The sequence below is a fragment of the Cnephaeus nilssonii genome (assembly GCF_951640355.1).
Source record: "Cnephaeus nilssonii genome assembly, chromosome: 2".
Lineage (NCBI taxonomy): Eukaryota > Metazoa > Chordata > Mammalia > Chiroptera > Vespertilionidae > Cnephaeus > Cnephaeus nilssonii.
The window spans coordinates 52,135,601-52,157,215 of record NC_137073.1 but is presented as its reverse complement, the minus strand read 5'-3'; the positions used below and the strand labels follow the sequence as shown (position 1 = coordinate 52,157,215).

The following is a 21,615-nucleotide window of genomic DNA, read 5'->3' as shown; positions in this document are numbered from 1 at the left end:
AAAATCTTATAACCCCATGAGCTCTATTTTTAGAGGAGGAGGAGATAGACAATTAAACAGAATAGGTAATCAAAATATATATGATGTTAGGTAGTGATAAATTCTAAGCAGGAAAATTCAGTGAGAAAAGGGAAAAAATGTAGCTGGGATGAGAAAATGGATATTAAATATTTGTGTAAGGTGGCTAGAGTAGGCCTCACTGAAAAGGTAACATTTGATGAGAGACTGACATTAAGTACGGGGGCCATTACCCATATGTCCATCTGAGGAACTGGTTCAAGCAGCAAATGTAAATGTCCTGAGAAATAAATGTATGTAAGTGCATTTATAAAACAAGAAGGAAATGAGTGTGGCTGTGGTGTAATTGGTAGTGTTAATAGATGAGGTAAGAGAGATGATAGAGCACAGAATATATAGAGTGTATAGACTGTGGTAAAGACTTTGGCTTTTATTCTAGGACAGTGGTCCGCAAACCGTGGCTCACGAGCCACATGCGTTTCTTTGGCCCCCTGAGTGCGGCTCTTCCACAAACTACCACGTGCGGGCACGCACGTACAGTGTGATTGAAACTTCGTGGCCCATGTGCAGAAGTCGGTTTTCGGCATGGGCGAGTCTATTTTGAAGAAGTGGCGTTAGAACACTCAAGGGGCCAAAGAGCCGCATGTGGCTTGTGAGCCGCGGTTTGCCGACCACTGTTCTAGGAGATAAGAATTTTGAGTAAAGTAATGGAATGATACAACAGGATCCCCTGGCTTCTGTGTTAAGAGTAGACTGAAGGAAGACAAAGGGAGAAACAATATACATATGTATATTTACTTTATAGAGGAATAATTGACAAATATAATCATGTGTTTAGAGGGTACATTGTAGAATGAATACCAAGATCAAGGTAATTAACATCCATTACCTCACATAGTTTACTCTTAACCCCATTGTTAAGTGTGTACCTCAGTAGTAAGTGTATTAACATTGTACAACAATAGTTTTTCTTAAATGTAACTTAATTTATTAGTGAATATAGTCATGTTGAAATAATGACTTTACATTTATTCTGCTTTATTGTTTTTTCGCCAGAGTTTGTATCGATTTGAAGGCACTGGTTTTTCGAACATTCCTCAACTTATAGATCATCACTTTACAACCAAACAGGTCATCACGAAAAAATCAGGTGTTGTTCTGCTGAATCCTATTGCTAAGGTAGGTGTATATATATGCACATTTGTTTTCTTTTTATAAAGAATGCTTTGTCGGTTAAAATTTTCCACAGTAAATGAAGTTCTTAGACTTTTTAATAGAAGTTTGGATACAAAGGGTTTTGTGATTACTACTCGTGCAAATACAGTTGGAGCAATTTCCTTGGTTTTGTTTCAGATGGTTGCCTCTTTATTCAATGTTTGCTAGGTTACAAATGGTCTTTAGCTCCCCTCCCACCCCACCCTCAGCTTTTCTTGAAAGACTTAAGATTTTTCTTCACTTTATATGGTTCAATCTTTCAAAGGTTTAGTTTATAAAAGATTCTAAGATGTCAAGGAAAATTTCTATAAATCATGAATAAATTAGAATTTTAATTATGGTTGTTATGTTTACAATATAAGAATTGGAACTTTTAAAAACTGTATTTTGCTCCTCTTAAAGGTAGTCAATGATAACTTCCCTTTCAAGTACAGAGAAATTGGACAACCAATGGGTCCAGGCTGCCTGTCACTCCCTGAGCCAATTAAGCAGAGACAGGGTGGAATCGTATACTAGTATGAGCATTATTCCAATATGTCGGCAGTATGGAGAGCAGTAGGTCATCCACGAAGATCTGCTCAGCACCCCCACATAAACCAGCTACCTATATTGGGTGGAAGGACGAAGACTGCATGGGGAAGTAGGCAAAAGAAAAGAATGGTTACAAATTACAGGCCATGTGGGCTGGGGTTTGCATAGGGCAGGGGGCATCCAGGACTCTATTGTTTCCTTTCAGCCACAAGGTTGTTCATCTTCCCTTGATAATAAGCAGCTCCTGGATGGGCGGAATAGGACGCATTTCAAGGTGAGCTCCCAGGTCCCAGAATCTGAACAGATTATGATAATGCTCCAGAGAATGGCAGTTTTTCATCTATTTTTATACATTGAAATCAAAGGAAGAGAGTAGGGGCTTACATGAAATCCATCGGTGATAGATTAGAGAGGTGGGAGAAAGCAAAGCAGTGGAGTAGGGGGAACCTCTGGGACTGGATAAAAAATAAAATGATAGACACTACTTCTTTTAATTAGGTGGATACAGGATAGTTAACAGTCAATAATTAACAGGATAACAGTAACAATGAAGGAATTTATGGTCTCTGTCCCGGGAGCCCAGGTGCATTTGATTGTGCCCCAAGGGGTCTGGAAAAAAGGCAAGTTACAAGTTACCCAGACATTTCAAGGATGTGTTATCATAGATACAAAAAGATAGATAGGCTCAGTTAAGGTAAAGGTTGACCTTGTCAGGGAAGATTCCGGCCTAGGAGGAGACTACCCACCATAACTGCTTTTAGTTAAAGTTTAATTTTAGACCATTCTTTGTGGTTACTTTAGTTAGGTCTTTGAGTTTGCAAGACCGCCTTGCAGGCCTTCCCTGAGCTTGGCAGGTTAGCATGTGGCCCCTTTCGTCCACACTAGGGAAGGCATAAAAGGTTAATACTTGCTGATTTGATTTTTATATATGTAGGTGTAACTTTTAATATGAACTAAGTGATATTCCCAAGAATGCTAGTGTATAATCCAGATTGAGCTAAGAAAATTTAAAAGACAATTATAATCCTTTCCTTTGATAGTCTAGAACAGGGTGGGCAACGTCCGGCCCTTGGGCCACATAAGGCAGGCAGAATTATTTGCTCTGGCCCTGCCAAGGATTAGGTATGATTTAATTAAATGTTTGACCAAATAAAGCAGGCTAATTTTTAAGGTGATAAATTTTCTATGGCTTGAGAATGATGTTACAAATATCCAAATGACCCTTGGCAGAAAAAAGGTTCCCCATCCCTGGTCTAGAACATAATGCGCATATTTGTACTTGTATTTTATTATTCAGTCTTTACTCACAAGCTGAGCTTAAAAAATTCCTCTCACAGAAGATTTTGATAGTTGCTAAAAACTAATTCTGTGGCAAAGGCATTGACCTTTCTGCAAATATTTAGAATTATGAGATTGGCTCATTCTTTGGTAATATTTTTCCATCCCTACCCTTCCCTCCTCTTTTCCATTTTAATTGCAGAAAATCTGACGAAAATTCTTCTTTAGTCTGGAGCAAGTTGTCACACTTTTTTTTCTTCAATTAAAAAAAAGTCTATCAGTGTTTTCTCTTCCATCAGTGAATAATAGCTAAGTCTTGCAGAATTTTAAGAGCTCTTTAGGTAAGGTGATCTATTCTCATGGCGTAACTTGCAGATTCATATTTCTAGTTCGGATTTATTTATCTCCCAAAACTAATATTTTTCAACTTTCACCTAAAACTGAGTTTATCACCTTTAACTCCAAAATTAGTTCTTCCTTTCTCGGTAAATGGTACCACCAAATACTCAAACCATATACTTAGAGGACAACTTTGACATTTTCAGAACTTAAGTGACAGGAGTTTTGTATACTTAATTGGACATGTGACAGTATGAACTTCAATTCCAGTATACCTTAGTATGAAATAAAATTCAGTGTAAGGAAGATACTTTTTACCCACGTTAGGTTAATGACATATACAACTGGGTTTTCAGATATACTGATATCTCCTTTCACAAGCCAGCCAAATATTTGCATTGTCTACTTGTTTACCCAGGTCTCATTTGAGAGACCAAGACTATAAAAGAAGTACAGAAAAATGCAGATTTGGTTTTAAGTGGGAATATGTAATTTCAAATAAAGTTACATCTCTCACTATATGAAATTTTTCATGACAGGAGCCTAGGTAAATGGAGTAGATTCTCTGAACTGTTCCAGGCCTGGCTATTCTCTTCCTCCCAAACCCCCAGCACTGGCTGTGGAGCTGATCGTCTTATGCTTTTATAGTACTACCTGTGAAATGACTGTAAACTGAAAGCTATAGAAGATAAAGGGGCTATATACGATTGTTTTATGAGGTGGAAATTTAAAGTTTATATAGCTATTAACCTGATCTAAAGTACTGATATTTGAAATACGCAAATCATTATCTCTGTTGTAAATATTGTTATGCACTTGATTTAAAGAATCATGTTGCACTTTAATAAGAAAACCACAAAGCAGAGGTTGTGAAAGTTAGATAATTTTCAATTACGAGCAAAGAACAAAGTGATATGGATTCTGTTATGGTCGTATTATCTGTTAGGTATCTTCCTTTGAGAAGTCATTTGTACTCTTATAATTGGAATCTATTTCTTGATTTAATTTGTATAAAAAGTTAATGTCTTTGACCATATAATGTGCTATAAAACATCTAATTTCCATCTTGCCAGACTTCATTTTTAGCCTACATAAAGAATGCTATTATTGTCTCATTATAATTTCTGTTTATAGCAACTTCTAAGACTTCCCATTTCTCCCTTATCCATAAAAATATGAAATTATCATCATAATGCCTAACTGGAGGACACAATGGCCAAAGTATTCTTTCTTATCTTCAGAAGTATAGGCAACTAGACAATCCAGAGATAGAGAAATAATTTAACTTTCTTATGGTAATAAAGCCAGTGGCACCTAAGACTTTTAACCCTAACCCTCCACTGGCTGATTTCTCCTATACTGCCTCCCAAAGTCTGTAAAGATATGGAAGATGAAAGGCATTGTTATAAACAGGGTGATTATCATCATCCTTATATTAGCAACATGTTGCATCTGCACATGGCCTGTTCTTTACTTAGTTCAGTTTCTGTTCAAATGTTACTTTATCAAGAGACCTTTTTCTGACTACCATATGTGAAATAACACTTTACCTCCTTACTTTCTCCTCTTCCCCTTTTTAATTTATCTCTGTTACAGCTACGTTTACCTCACATTATATTATATGATATATTTTTAGTTGTCTGTCTCCCCCAAGTGAAATGTCAGTTTCATAAAGCCCAGAATTACATTTAACAATTAGTGCAGCTGTATCCCAGTATCTAGAACAGTGCTGACCCATAGTAGATGTTCTGTAGGAATCCCTTTCACGTCCAGCGTGGTTCAGGGTTCCGGTTCAGGGGTCGAGTTCTGGAGAAGGGTCGCACACAAATGAAAAGAGACTTGAAGAAATGCAATTTGGCGATATGGGGTGCCAGGCGGTAGTCCACCTCTAGTGGGAGAACTACCGACTGCTCTGGCCCTGCCATCCCTTTTATTGAGGCTTTGGGGAAAACATCTTAGGCAAGATAAACAGAAACTTACATGTAGCCCTTAGGCAGGAAATAACAGAAACTTACATGTAGCCCTTAGGCAGGAAATAACAGAGCAATTAAGGTTGTTGACCAGCCTTCCTGGCTTCCTGTCAACATCTCTCTTTTAGTGAAACTGATTTGTTTCTGGCAATGTTCAGTAAATATTTGTTCATGAATTGGATTCATTGAGCAATTGCTAGGAGCCAGATGGATACTTGCTGAACTTTTATATATGTTATCTCATTAATCCTTTTACTACTATATACTAGAGGCCTGGTGCACGAAATTCTTACACTTGGGGGAGGGTCTGTGCCCTTTCACAGTGCGGGAGCCCCACGATCCATAGCCCCAAAGAGGTAGGCCCCGCCCACCCATCCAGGGCTTCTCGATGGATTGCACCAAAGAGGTAGGCCAGAGCCGGGGGTCCTGCCTCTGTACCACGTGGACCTGCGGGACCCCCAGGCCTCATCGTGCGGAGGCCTCCACCAGGCCCCACTCGGGGCCTCCAGATCCCTGGAAGAAGCCGTGTGGAGTGGCTGTTGGGGACCCACCCCTACTGTGCGCACGGAGGCCTCTGGACCCCTGGTGGAAGCCGCGTGCAGCCATCTTGTGATGGCGTGAGGGCATCATGCGTGAGGGTGTGACGACTACCTAGCCTTTTATTAGTAAGGATGTCCCCCCAAAATGTATACACACAGTTTGAATAATTATAAAGGCAGTGTTTATTAAATTTCATTTTCAAAATTGAGCTATCAGCTGTTAAAGTGTGTATACATTTTTGGGGATACCCTGTATTCCTATGAAATATTGTTATTAATCCCATACAATATTATTAATCCCATACACTATTATGAATGAGGAGCTGAAGCTTAGTATGATAAACGACTTGCATAAGATAACACAACTGATAAGGCTCAGAGCTTAGATTTGAGCCCATGTTCTTAACCACTATCTGTCTAGATTGTAGTGTCTAGACTTTAGAGATTAGAATAAACTGTTTAAGGAACATTGATGTGGGTTCAAGAGAAAGAAAGTCTCTTTGATCAGATAAAATGTTAAATTGAAAAAGATTTTAACATATCAAAAACTATACTATAATTCTCTATAAAAGGAAAATTCTTAAACAGTAATATGGTGTCAGAGATCTGGGATTTTAGGTAAAAGTTAAGACTTGGTAAAATATAGGTTAGAAAGACATCCAGTTCAAGTTTAACACTTAAACCGTGCCTTGAAAGATATTTGCCTTCTTAAGTTTAATATTTCTTCAAATGCAGCTGTTTTTAAAAAGAAATTTCTTTCTGAATGGAAATTAAAATTCATGATTACATTCAGGGGAGTTGAGCAGCGAGCCATTCAGTCAAATCTTAGACAAATGACTTGCCTGCCAACATAAATCAAGTACCTGTGGCTTTTTATCAGAACTTGGTACAGGTTGCCAGAATAATAGAGGAACATTTTTTGAGAGAAGAGTAAATCTTTCTGTGACTGAAACTACTGACCAGTAATGAGGAGAAAGGTTACTGATAAAAGCATTCATGGTCAAACACAGGTAAACAAAGAATAGTTCATAAGAGAGGAAAAATATACTTTTTATTAGGTACTCTATTCATTTTTTCAATTTAATTATAAGTCTATTTTATTTTATACTTAAGGGTTGCTTCTCCCAGTATTACTGCTTAATGATTTTCCTTTTATAGAGGCTTTTGATATAGTTCTTGATATGTTTAAGTCCTTTTCAATATAACATTTTATGCAATTAAAAAGACTTCCTTTTCCATAAATCTACATCCATGTGGCTTGAGTTCTTAACTATTTAATTAAATTATTACAGTAATTAAAAATTTTAATAAAGGGAAGATCGGAGAATATGTGTGATTCAGTATTTTTTCTTTTAGCAAATATTTGCTTGGCACTCACTCTGTGCTGGGCAGTGTTCTGTATTACTGCAGTGCACGTGATGGAAATGAAGCAGGTCAAGGAGATAATGATCTGGGCATGATGATGACGGCAGGGTTGTGTGGTGTGTGTTTAGGGGAGAGCTGCTTTTTTTAAACATTGTGATCAAAGCAGGCCTCCTAATGAAACCTGAGGGGAAATGTGAACCAAACAAAGGAGTGATCTGTAAGGTTATAAGCCAGAGTAATCATAAAAGTACTTAACAATTAGTATAACATGAATACTAATTGATGACAACAGGTGCCAACTTTAAAGTGGTGGAACCCTAGTGGTGTTTATTGACTGAATATCCTCCATGAATGTCTGGGGAGTGTTCCTTGGTATAACTGAGGAACTACTAGTACAGGGGCCAGTGTGGCTGAAACGGTAGAAGGAGAGAATAAGGGGAGATAAGCACAGATTTGGATTAATTTAATAACTAATATATATTGTCTTAAAAGGTCAATTGTTTATAATATAATTTAAGAGATTCACTTCATTTGAGTAGAAAATCAGCATAAATTTTATAAGTTTTTATAATTGGGTCTCTTAAAAACAAAAAGATTTGTGTTTGATACTATTATTGAATTTCAAGGGAGTATTTTTGTAGTAATATGGTCATCTAAATAAGAGTAAAACCTCTGATTTTAATTTTTCAAGAACTTTTCCCCCCAGTCCATTGTTTGTGTGTGATGTGTTTTCTCCCATACCATCAAGCAATTAACTCAATTCTGACACAGTCTACCTGGAGATAGAGCATGATCCCACAGCTTAAAGGCTGTTCCATAAGACTGTTCCCCTTCTCCCCACCAACTTCAGACACCAGTCACTTGTCCAGATTATCACCTGTGCTTCTGACAAACTGTTTCATAGATAGGAGGTTCCAATGACCCGCTCTTTTGGGTTTGATTAACTTGCTAGCGTGGCTCACAGAGCTCAAAGAAACGTTTTACTTATTTAATGATTGGTTTATTATAAAAAGGATATAACTCTGAATAGTCACATGGAAGAGATGCATAAGGCAAAGTATGTGGGAAGGAGCTTGGCACTTTCATGCTTTTTCCAGGTAAGCCACCTTCCCTGACCTTCTTGCCTGCCTTCACCAACCCGGAAACTCTCTGAAGCCAGCCCTTTTGGATTTCTATGTATTTTCTATGAAATATGTAGTTTAATTTCATAGCCACGATTGATCAAATCGTTGGCCACTGGTGACTTAACTCAATCTCCAGCCTCTTTCCCCTGCCCAGAGTTCAGGGGTAGGACTGAAAGCTCTACCTCTCTAGTCACAAAGTTGGCTCCCCGGCACCAGCCTCCATCCTTAGATCACCTATGGGCTTTCCAAAGTCATCTCAGTCACGTGGCAAAAGACACCTTTATAACTCTCAGCACTTAGGAATTTTCAGGGGTTTTAGAAGGTGTGCCAGAAAAAGGGTCTAAAACCAAATATAGTTTCTTACTGTATCGCAATATTGCACTCATTAATATTATTTTTTGAGGCATTTAGCTAGCTGTCCTTTTGCAGTTAATCCTCTTATGCTGTCATTTGTATGGGATTTTTAAAAAGTGCTGTATTTTTAAATTTTGTTGCTAAGAGTGATCCTTTTTTAATCTCTTAAAAATGAGATAATTAAATATCATGTCAAATTAGATTTTCAGTAAGGGAAACCGATAATTTGGAAAAAAAGTTTTGATCTAGAATATGCACTCTTTAATTGCCTCTTTTAGATCAATTATCAGGTCTATGGAGAGGGGTAGAACACACAAAATTATGAAATGTTCTTCTTAGGACATTCATCAAGAATATATAAATCTCCATGCTGACCTCCAATTTGAGCAAAGAGAATTCAATTTTAAATGCCAGTTTTCAGCATAATCTGGGACAAGTCAACCAGCCTCCTAAAGTCATCTTCATTTTATAGTATCCTCACATAGTTGTTGTAAAAATCATGTGAGAAAATCTTTGTGGATACATTTTGGAAACTGCAAAATACCATATACTTTCTTATTTAAAAACTTTTTCACAGGACAGGTAAATCAGAATAGAAGGCAAATTTGCAAGATTTTAAATTGTGAAGGGTGAAAAAAGAACCTTTATTGAGTGTAGTGTGTTAATATCACTCCACCTCTCTGATTTTATTACATCTGTTCAACAACTGTGAGTTGAGTATCAGTATTATTCCCATTATTATGTGAAGAAACTCAGAGATTATAATATATCCCAAATCACATTTCTTATAAATTTCAGAGTTCTGATTTGAAACTGATTTGGTTCTATTCATCTATTGACTATAATCCCAGCTAGCATAAATTATAATGTATAGTCTCAATAATGTCAGTAGTTCAACAACAACTTTTCCCCAAACTCCAGCATTCTAGCTCTAGTATGTAACAGTGAACTTGATGAGATATGGTCTCATTCCTTATGAAACCTATGAAACTTAGTCTAGGAGAAACTATATAGCATGTTGTGCCATGGGAAATACATGTAATTTTGAATATTTAGCCTTCATTTAGCATAGTCTGGGAAATTCAAGTAAACTTGGATTTTAGGCTTGATCCATTTAATAAAATAAAAAGAACCTTGTCATAATACATATAACATATAGACTGCCTTTCAGTTTTTTATCTCAAACTTTACCAACAGATATTTTGAGGAACAGCATTTGTTAACTTAAAAGTAAAAGCCAAAAGTGAGAGACAAGAGTTTACTTGAAAGCCAAAACAATTTGGGCAGCACTGATTCAGAAACCCAAGTAGTGTTTCTATTAGGGGGTTGAAGGCAAGAGGTTTTTTTTTTGTTGTTGTTTTTTTTAAAATATATTTTATTGATTTTTTACAGAGAGGAAGAGAGGGGGACAGAGAGTCAGAAACATCGATGAGAGAGAAACATCCATCAGCTGCCTCTTGCACACCCCCTACTGGGGATGTGCCCACAACCAAGGTACATGCCCTTGACCGGAATCGAACCCGGGACCCTTGAGTCCGCAGGCCGACGCTCTATCCACTGAGCCAAACCGGTTTCGGCAAAGGCAAGAGGTTTTTATGAGGAAGGAAAGGGGAATAATTACATGAAAAGAAAGAAGGAATTTCTATAAGGCATTACTAAGTAAAGGAAGGAATTTCTTTAAAAATGCAAATAAGTTGAATTATGCTTTAGCTATACATGAGGATGATAATTCTAAGGATGTCTTTAATTCTCCGTCCAGTAGTCAGAATGTTTGCTTTCCTGTTGGCTTGGCAAACAGCTGTTTGTAATTCAATGTTGGTTTGGCCTAGTCCAAAGGTCATTTTGCCCAGCTTAAATATCCAAAACATTTGAGAAGTAGGATGAACAGGCAGTTTCTCTGCAGTGGTAGCTCTGACTCCATTTTGGAGTGGCTCCATTTACATTATTTTTCAGTCAGTGTTACTCAAAAAATTGATAGACGTTGGAGACCACTAAAATTCCTTAAGTGATCTCTTAAGGGCATTTCATCTATAAGCCTACTTCAAACTTTCTTAAATATCATGACATTTTTAGTCTGAAGAGCCAGGTTTTTTTTGGTAATGTTTTCCATATATTTCTTATCTACCTTATAAATATTTGAGGAGTAATGGGAATTAGAATTTTAAGACCCAAGAGATTAAAAGAATAATTCATTGAAATTTTTTTAATGCAGGTTAAAGGACAGGGTTTGGCATTTATATCACAAACATTGACTGAAGTATACATGTAATCATTTTAAGTATTTATAAAACCTTCTATATGCATGGACTCAGGAAGCATGTAGAAATGTACAAGAAATGTATAAAAATGTACAAGAGGATTTCTGAAATCCTCTATGAAATGTTTGAAAATGGTTTGTAAGTTAGCATCTTTTCCCTGTTCTCTGTTGGAAACCATATCAAAGAGAACAACAAAAATTTAAATTTAAATATGTTCATGAAACTAGGAGGCATATGTAATTCGCAGACTTCAAAGTGAAAAGCACCTTATATTGGGTAGAAGTTGTGTAACATAAAGTTAGAGAAGATATGATCAAAGAACCACCTGCAGTAGATCTTACCAAGTTTCAGCAAATATATCTGTCACCCTAAAGTTCAAGGCTATATTCCTTGTTGTATCAATGGATGTGGGAAATGTGTGAGGGAGTAAAAATTTATACACATAACTTAAGTGATACAGCCAAAACTGCGCTTGAAGGAAAACTCAGAGCCTTAAATACTAACATCAGTAAAGCAAAAAGAATAAGTGAGGTAAGTGTTGAACTAAAAAAAAATTAGGAAAAAACAAATCCACAATTAAATAAAAGGAAAGCAGATGAAAGGAATCAACATATATAAAACCCTAATATGCAAATAGACTGAACAGCAGAACAACTGGTCACTATGACATGCGCTGACCACCTTGGGGCACATGGGGAACATGGTGGGAGTTGGCAGCAGGCAACAGAGTGTGGAACATGGCGGGTGTCAGCCACAGCGGGATGGTGGAACAGGTGAGAGGGGAGCTCCAGACCAAGCTGGGGCGCTGGTTGCTATCATCAGGGTGAACCTCTGGTGGTTACTGAAAATCTTTTGCTCCTGTGCGCTGCGGTCCCACCTGGCGCCGGTGCCAGCGCCAGCCCCACTCACACCCGCTGACCAGCCGAGTGATCGGGACTGGTGCCAGGTGCCGGCGGGCCAGCATCGGCTGTGGGTGCAAGTGGTGTCTGCTGGCCCAGATAGCTTCTGAGGGCTTCTCCACCTCTCACTGCTCCTGAGGGGCAATTGGGGCAGCAGCTGCCACTTGCACCGCTGACGATGCTGGCCCTGCTCGCACCCGCTGCTGGCGCCAGCCCCAGTCGCTCCATGTTGTCAGCAGGTGCGAGCTGGCTGGTGTTTGTCAGCATGTGGGAGCTGCGGCAGCGGGAGCAGGGCTGGCGGCAGACAGGGGACCGGGGGCCGTGGTGGGAGGGGCTTGGTTGGGGCCCAGAGGATGGGCCGAGACCCGCCCCTGTGCCCACCGCAGCTTCATGGCTCATAGTTCCTTTCAAGGTGCACGAATTTGTGCACTGGGCCCCTAGTTATAAAGATAAAAGCAAAAAGGAATGAATTAGAAAAAAGGAAAACAATATGTATAACTGCTTTTAAAAAGAACAATACATAATCAAAACCCCTGCTCATGTAATCAAGAAAAACTCATACCACAAAAGGGAAAATCTCTTTAATATACACAGAAATTTTAGAAATTAATAAAGATAATAAATAGAAAAATTGGCAATGGACACGAATGGATAATTCAAAAGCTAAAAATACAGATGGCTTTTAAAGAAATGACAGGTGATTACCTCATTCAGTAGAATAAGGAAAATTAAAGATTTTTTAAAAACTATCGGAATGGTATAAACTCACAGTTTATAATTCACTTTCTTGATATAGATGTGCAGAAAAAGGTCCTTAGATAATTTCATGATGGGAGTATAAATTAGAAAAATCTGTATAGAAGGCAATTTGACAGAATCTATAAAAATTATAAAAATATGTATACCTTTGACTTAGCAATAATTTTCCAATTTATCCTTCAGTTATATTTGTATGTATATGAAATGATGTCAGTACAAGGTGATGGGGCTCAAGGCAGGCTACCCCAAAATATGCACCTTTTGCATATTGGTTATTTTTAATTAAAGTTACTTAAGAAATAGCCTATACACAAAGGGACACTACGACCTTTCTTTTTGTCCCTAAAAGCAGAAAATAAATACTTCATGGGAAAGGTGCCTTTCCTGCATCCAGAGGTAGAGAGATAGATATCTTTATCTCAGGAAATAGGGAATTCAGGACTGTGAGGGCTATGTAAACAAACTGCTTAGATTCTCTTAAGATTCTTTCCTAATTAGATTCCTTACTAATTAATTCATTTCTTTTTCATGTCATTTTCTCACAAATTTTTGGTTTCTTTCTCTAGAAAACATAAAAGCCGCCTGCTTTGGTCATTTCAGGAGGTCCCATACTATGAGAGCTTCATACATATGTATGAAATTAAATTTTATTTAGCTGTTAATCTGTCTCACATCAATTTCATTCTTAAAGCCTCTAAGAACTGAGAAAGGTACAGAGGGAAAAATGTCCCTTCCCTGACAAAGGTTTGTCACTGAAGCATTATTTTTAGTATTAGGAGATTGAAAATATTGAAATGTTCATTGATAGGAATCTAGTTAAATCAATTATGGTTCCTCATTCAAAAGAGAAGCGTGAATGAGGAAGCTTTCTTTGTACTGATTGGAGAGAGTTCCAAGATATATTGTTACTAAAAGGAAGTAGCTATAAAACATACTTTCTATAATGCTATTTTTATATAACAATATTGGGGAGTATAAGACTGAATTTGCTTTTATATGATAAATAAACTTTTACAGTATACTGGAGATGAATAAGAATGATGATGTGTAACAGAAGTTACATGTTTGGGGTAAGGGTTGAAATTGGCAGCACAAGGAAACTTTAATGTTTGCATTTTATATCTGTCTTTTTAAAAATATATAAATACATTTTAAAATATTAAAACTATGGCACCTGCCCTAAAAGTTTTAATTTTCCAGGGAGATGCTTTATTGAAAAAAATATAGTTAAAATGATAAAATCTTCATGTTATATATTGTTAAAGTAGAAAAAGCAATTTATAAAATAGTATTAGAGTACTATCCTATTTTCAAAATATGTAATGCATATGTACATATACATAGAAAAAGTTGAAAGACTATATACTCCAGAATATTATGATTATTTTAGGTTGGAGCAATTATGGGTAAATTTTTCTGAAGTATATTTTAAATTTTTTAATTGAACATGTTATTATTTTTGCAATTTAAAAATTTTCTAAAACCATAGTATCATGTTTAGTAGAACACTATAAAGTGGTATTTAAAATTTTTTTTCATAATGCATAAAAAAATCACATATTTTATTGAGACCCAGGATATAAACAATTATGAGTGTTGATATGTATGTGTATGTGAAAATGAAATAAATTTTACAAGTCAACTTTTTATGTTTCCTTTTTAAAAAATTAAGTTTATTGGGTGACATTGGTCAGCATGAACATAATAGGTTTCAGGTGTGGGTTTCTATGTTCCAAGATCTATATATTGCACTGTGTGCCCTCCACCCAAAGTCAAATCATTGCCTATTACCATATATTTAGGATTTATGTTTCTTACATGTGATGCATTTTATTATATTTTTATGAAGTTTAAATTCAAAAAGTTGACTTTATGAATTTCAATTTGAAAAATACGTATATAAAATATTTTTAAAAAATCAGTAAAGTTGATTTTTTTAAGAACACCTTTATTCTTGTTTTTATTTTATTTATTGATTGATTGATTGATTGTCTAAAATTTTACATATGTCTCCTTTTCCCCCAATTGACGCCCCCACCCCCAGTCATAGTCATTCCCACCCCGGGCAAGCCCCCACCGACCCAGTGTCTGTGTCCATTGGTTATGCTAATATGCATGCATACAAGTCCTTTGGTTGCTCTTTAAAATCTCTCCCCCCCCCCCCCCCCCCCCCCCGCCGCCACATACTTCCCTGCCAGTTGTCTCTGGATCTATTCTTGTTCATTAAATGATGTTGATCATTATATCCCACATTGAGTGAGATCATGTGATATTTATCTTTCTCCGACTGGCTTATTTCACTTAGCATAATGCTCTCCAGTTCCATCCATGCTGTTGCAAATGGTAAAAGTTCCTTCTTTTTTATAGCGGCATAGTATTCCATTGTGTAGATGTACCACAGTTTTCTAATCCACTTGTCTGCTGATGGGCACTTAGGCTGTTTCCAAATCTTGGCTATTGCAAATTGTGCTGCTATGAACATAGGGGTGCATATATCCTTTCTGATTGGTGTTTCTCATTTCTTGGGATATAGTCCTAGAAGTGGGATCACTGGGTCAAATGGGAGTTCCATTTTTAACTTTTTGAGGAAACTCCATACTGTCTTCCACAGTGGCTACACCAGTCTGCATTCCCACCAGCAGTGCACGAGGGTGCCTTTTACTCCGCATCCTCGCCAGCACTTGTCATTTGTTGATTTGTTAATGATAGCCATTCTGACAGGTGTGAGATGGTATCTCATTGTTGTTTTGATTTGCATCTCTCAGATGATTAGTGACTTTGAGCATGTTTTCATGTGTCTCTGGGCCTTCTGTATGTCCTCTTTCAAAAAGTGTCTATATAGGTCCTTTGCCCATTTTTTGATTGGACCATTTACCTTCCTTTTGTTAAGTTCTATGAGTTCTCTGTAAATTTTGGAGATTAAACCCTTATCGGAAATATCATTGGCACATATGTTCTCCCATGCAGTGGGCTTTCTTGTTGTTTTGTTGATGGTTTTTTTTTGCTGTGCAGAAGCTTTTTATTTGGATATAGTCCCATTTGTTCATTTTCTCCTTAGTCTCCATTGCCCTAGAAGCTGTGTCTGTAAAGATATTGCTGCAACATATGTCTGCTATTTTGCTGCCTATGGAGTCTTGTAGGATCTTTATGGTTTCCTGTCCTACATTTAAATCCTATTCCAAAGTTTAGGAATATTGTTTGTTGCATTTAGCCATTTTGAGTTTGTTTTTGTGTATGGTGTAAGTTGGTGGTCTAGTTTCATTTTTTTGCATGTATCTGTCCAAATTTCCCAGCACCATTTTTTCAAGAGACTGTCTTAACTACATTGTATGCTCTTGCCTCCTTTGTCAAATATGAATTGAGCATAATGGCTTGGGTCGATTTCTGGTTCTATGTTCTCTTCCATTGGTCTGTATGTCTATTCTTGTATCAGTACCAGGCAGTTTTGAGAACTATGGCTTGGTAATATAGCTTGATATCTGGTATTGTGATCCCTCCAACTTTGTTCTTCTTTCTCAGGATTGCTGTGGCTATTCGGGGTCTTTTTTTATTCCAGATGAATTTTTGGAGAGTTTGTTCTAGATCTTTGAAATAAGCCGTTGGTATTTTAATGGGGATTGCATTGAATCTGTACATTGCTTTGGGTAGTATGGACATTTTAATGATGTTGATTCTACCAATCCATGAACATAGTATGTTCTTCCATTTGTTTATCTCTTCCTCTATCTCTTTTTTTCAATGTCTTGTAGTTTTCTGAGTACAGGTCTTTTACCTCCTTAGTTAAGTTTATTCCTAGGTATCTTAATTTTTTTGGTACAATGGTAAATGGGATTTTTGTTTATTTGTTTGTTTCTCTTTCTGTGAGTTCATTATTGGTGTATAAAAAGGTCATAGATTTCTGGGTGTTAATTTTGTATCCTGCTACATTGCCAAATTCATTTATTAGGTCTAGTAGTTTTTTGATGGAGTCTTTGGGGTTTTCTATGTCATCTTCGAATAAGGACAGTTTTACTTCTTCTTTTCCAATTTGGATGCCTTTTATTTCTCCATCTTGTCTGATCACTATGGCTAGCACTTCCAGTACTATATCGAACAGGAGTGGTGAGAGTAGGAATCCCTGTCTTGTTCCCATTATTAGGGGAAATGAGTTTAGTTTTTGCCCATTGAGTATGATGTTGCCTGTAGGTTTGTCATAAAAGGCTTTTATTATGTTGAGGTATGATCCCTCTATTCCCACTTTGCTGAGAGTTTTTATCAAGAAAGGGTGTTGGATTTTGTCAAATGCTTTTCCTGCATTGATTGATATGATTATGTGATTTTTGTCTCTCAGTTTATGTGATGTATCACATTTATTGATTTGCAGACATTGTACCATCCTTGCATCCTCGGAATAAATCCCACTTGGTCATGGTGTATGATCTTTCTAATGTAATGCTGAATCCGATTTGCTAGAAATTTGTTAGGTATAAACCATTATAGAAACAGAGTTAATTTTGTGATTAACATCTATGTTCATCAAGGATATTGGCCTGTAGTTCTCTTTTTTGTGTGGTGTCTTTAGGATTAGGTTTTGGGATTAGGGTAATGCTGGCTTCATAGAAAGAGCTTGGAAATGTGCCTTCCTTTTGAATTTTTTGGAATAGTCTGAGGAAGATAGGTTTTAGTTCTTTGAATGCTTGGTAGAACTCCCCTGTAATGCCGTCCGGACCAGGGCTTTTGTTTGCTGGAAGATTTTTCATCGCTGCTTCAATTTCTTCTGTAGTTATCGGCCTACTGTATTCTTGTTTTTAAAATTGATTTCAGAGAGAGGAAGGGAGAGGGAGAGAGAGAAATATCAATGATGACAATCATCGATGAGCTGCCTCCTGATCAAGCTCTCAACCCAGGCATGTTCCCTGACCAGGCATGGAACCATGACCTCCTGGTTCACGGATGGATGCTCAACCACGATGCTCAACCACTGAGCCACACCAGCCGGGCAGTTTTTAAAGTAGCATTACAATATGTGTTACAGGAATTTAAAAGAGGAGCAAATGGCCTGGAAATAGTTGAGAGAGGAAAATGGACTTCGTTTTTGAGGATAGACAGAAAGAGTAGAGGAATTATTTGGGATTATGATAAGGGAATAATCTAAAACATGGGGAGTTCTAAGATTTGTTTTAAGGAATATAAGATCAGCTTGACAGAAGCAGATGATTTAGAAAGATGAATAATTTGAAAAATTTAGGTTAAAATCAGGTATTTGAAAACCTTGAATAAGGTTTTATCTATGGAAAGGATTAGGATTTATCTATGGAAAATACCATTTCACTGCAAGTTTGTAAGCAAAGGGTAAATATGATCTGAGCACATCTAAAGTGTAGTTGGTGAAACCACATTCCCTACTAAAATACTGAAGCCTATCTAGCCTTCTAGTTGCTTAAAGAAATTCTTTTACTGGGACATTTAAAAAACAAAGAAATCAATTTTCATTTTACTATTTCACAAAGAACTTGTGTAACCGTAGCCAAATTACATTAAAGTGAAGAAATGCTAGCATAGAAATAGAAACAAATTATCAATACCAGGGAAAAATCAGTAATGGTGGAAAGTAAAATACAAAATGCAGGCTCTTAATGACCCGTAATAATTTCTGTATTGAGCTTGAAATTTAGGTATAAACCATTATAGAAAAAGAGTTAATTTTGTGATTAGAGAAGAGGAAGGATATTAATTTGTTTAAAGCAAAGTTTTACTGCCAATATGTTTCAAGGGAAATTTCTCTCTTGGGATATAACAATGTCTTTAATAACATTTTGGCAAAAGTTTAGGAATATTGTTTGTTGCATTTAGTATCCTTCGATAATAGCCAAGGGCATAATATTAAAATTCAACATAATAAAGAACATTATTAGCATTTTTCCCCATTTTCAATTTTTACTGCATATAGTAGTAAATCCAGATTTATGATAAAAATGTTAATAAAAGTAGCATTTAATACATTAGAAAGTTTAAATAAGTACCAAAATACCAATATACCTATGATATTTACAAAATTTCATTTTAATAATATACCTGAACAATTTAACATTTAGCAAAGTTGGTAGGAGATCCACATAGTGAGTAAAAAAATACCTTAAACATGGAATCCTGTATTGTTTAAGTATTGTTGTTTACATTCACCCTTTGACCTTGTGAAGAAAAATCCACAATATGTTGCCAATATTTTATTTTATTTTATATTAAAATTGTCAGTTCTAAATAATTTAATGGAGGGTCACATCTTCTTTAATGTCTTACTTATCAAATTGTGAAGTCAAGACAAAAAGAATGTATTTGATATTCTAAAACCTCAGAGTACAATTGACTAAGATAGTGGAATCTAGAAAGCAAGAAAAGTCTTTATTAAGAAAAAGAGAAAGGCATTCTAACACAGAGTATTCTTAATGTTGGTACTTCTGTAATTCAAGCAGTAGAGAAGTGGGAAGGTGGGGCAGATGAGAGGTGGGAGGGGTAAGTGAGGTGAGTTGATGAGAAGTATGGCTGAGAGAGCAGGTACCTGTTCTGCCTCCAGGCTGAGTTAGTCTCTTCAGTCACATAACCCCTCTTCCCCATGACTGCTCTCCTCCTCTTGCCCCACAGCCTGCAGGCCACAAAAGCTTCAGAGTAGAAAATCTCTGATGCTAATGTGTAATTTCTATCTTCATTATTTGTCAACTTTATTTAACACAGGTATTCATAAAGTATTCCATAAAAGTGTCCTCTTCCTCTAGTCTCACATTGTACTTACTTTATCAGTCTGCAATATTTGTTAGTTTTCTATGTCTGACATTCCCATCTATAATAATAAAAGCGTAATATGCAAATGGACTGAACGACCTAACAGCAGAACAACCATCCGGACGACCTTCCGGATGACCACGCTATGACACCCACTGGTGCCAGGCCAGCCAAGGCGGGTGTGATGTGATTGGTCAGGGGCCCGCCATCGCCCCATGATCGCCCTGCAGAGGGAGGCCCAGGCCACTGGCCAGTGGGGCAATCGATCAATCGGGGGTCTCCACGATCACACTGCAGAGGGAGGCCCAAGCCACCAACCGGCAGGCTGAGGTGGGTGGGCGGGCCTCCCTCTGCAGGGCGATCCATCAAGGAGTCCCAGCCAGGTGGGTGGGGTCTACCTCTTTGGGGTGATTGATTGTGGGGCTCCCGGACTGTGAAGAGGGCACAAGCAGGGCTGAGGGATGAATTTCGTGCACCGGGCCTCTAGTTAGATAATAAGCTCCTTGAGAACAGTAAGGATATTTTTTCTCATTTTTACATATCTCACAATGTCTGATCCATAATTCAGTGAATATTTGGTGCTATTTTTTAGAAGATCAGGACATTTATTAAGTACTTCATATATCAGGACATTTATTAAGTGCTTTCATATATAGACTTTAATATATTTTAGGACAATATACAAATTTTAGGTTTTAATGTTTCTAAAGTGGAACATGGTTTAGATTTATGAATGAGATCCCTTTGGAAATAAACTATATTTTGTTTCAGTTCCATTTGTACAACATTGCTTTATATTAGAAGTTACTGGCTCATGTAGTTATGCTCTTCTGAACTTAATAAATATTGTTAAGTACAGAAAAGAAAATATTCTGGTATGCTGTTATTCAGCTTATCTGTATTTTATACTACTGGGAACTACATTTGATTGGTTTCATAAAATTCATTTGACACCTTGAGGAGATTGCTCTCTGATATTAACTTTAAAGTGGTGAAGCCATCTTATATAATATTTAATATTCCTTATTTATTTGCAAGTTACTGCCCTATATTAAACCACTTAAAGAGTGAAAATGAAATACAAGAACAGAACAGCCATTGCTTGCTTGTTTTCACTTTTTAAAAGAACCGTTTATCTTTCTTGACCAGATTAGCCAAATTAGTGTTCACCTGCTACATTGTCCTTGAAGGGAACAATTTAATTATGCTGCAAGACTTGTCCCACATCCTGCTGTACTTTTCATAGACTAAATTTGCATGCTAAGAATTTTAATGACATTAAAATTACAGGATTTAAATGAGAACGACCAAGGACATTAAAAAGATATCTTCAAGTGATTTTTTTAAATGGGAAGTCTCATTCATATATAATATAAGCCTTAGAGAAAATGAAACTTTAAGTTCTTTCTTGTTATTTGTGTAACAAATGATATATATTAAAATTAGACCACAGATGAAGTCATATAACAGAAATACCCATACAGAGAAATTAAAATCTTGTGGATACCCTTGAACCTTGATTGGTGACTGTTATTTTTTGTTTGTTCGTCTGTTTGTTAATCCTCACCCGTGGATATTTTTCCATTGATTTTTAGAGAGAGTGGAAGGGAGGGGGAGAGACACAGAGAGAGAAACATTGATGTGAGAGGGACACATTGGTTGCCTCCCTCACATGCCCCAACAAGGGACTGAGCCTGCAACTGAGGTAAGTGTCCTTGACCTGACACATACCCCATTTGCAGGCCGACACTCTGTCCACTGAACCAAACCGACTAGGGTTGATTGGTGACTATTTAGTGAGAAATAGAATCAAGATCAGCAGCCATCTGTTAATTGTAACTTGTATGTCTCTTAGTAATAAAGGACCCTCATGTTTTAGTCATGGCCTCACTGTTATGTGGTCTTACCATTCAAGATATTTCCTAATGGTGGACTGAAGAGGTATGATTTTACCAATACTTTTTAGTATTGATAAAATGTTCTCTTTTACATAATTTGTATATATATATATTTGTCCCTAGAATCACTTCAGTTGGACACCTTTTTTAAATGTCCATAATACTGAACTGTGAGTAAATAGAATTTTTGGAGTCTTCTCTAGAAATAACTTTTAAAAGCCTCCTCCACTACTATTGTAATGTTGAATGTCAGGTTTCTAGAAGGTCATTAGTGTTCATCTGAAATATATAGGTCAAAATTTTCTAGAA

At 36.8% G+C, this 21,615-nt stretch overlaps 1 protein-coding gene across 4 annotated transcripts in view; it reads left to right on the top strand.

The window, feature by feature from the left end:
* The window catches only part of FER (FER tyrosine kinase), a 304,478-nt gene that overhangs the window by 137,474 nt on the left and 145,389 nt on the right, over positions 1–21,615 (top strand). For all 4 annotated transcript variants that reach the window (XR_013815162.1, XM_079799477.1, XM_079799478.1 and 1 more), the window contains one exon: positions 1,075–1,197. Coding sequence is in view for 3 of the 4 variants with exons in the window: in XM_079799477.1 (XP_079655603.1) it covers positions 1,075–1,197 (123 nt within the window). In the remaining variant the exon portion in view is untranslated. The remainder of the gene's footprint in view (positions 1–1,074; positions 1,198–21,615) is intronic.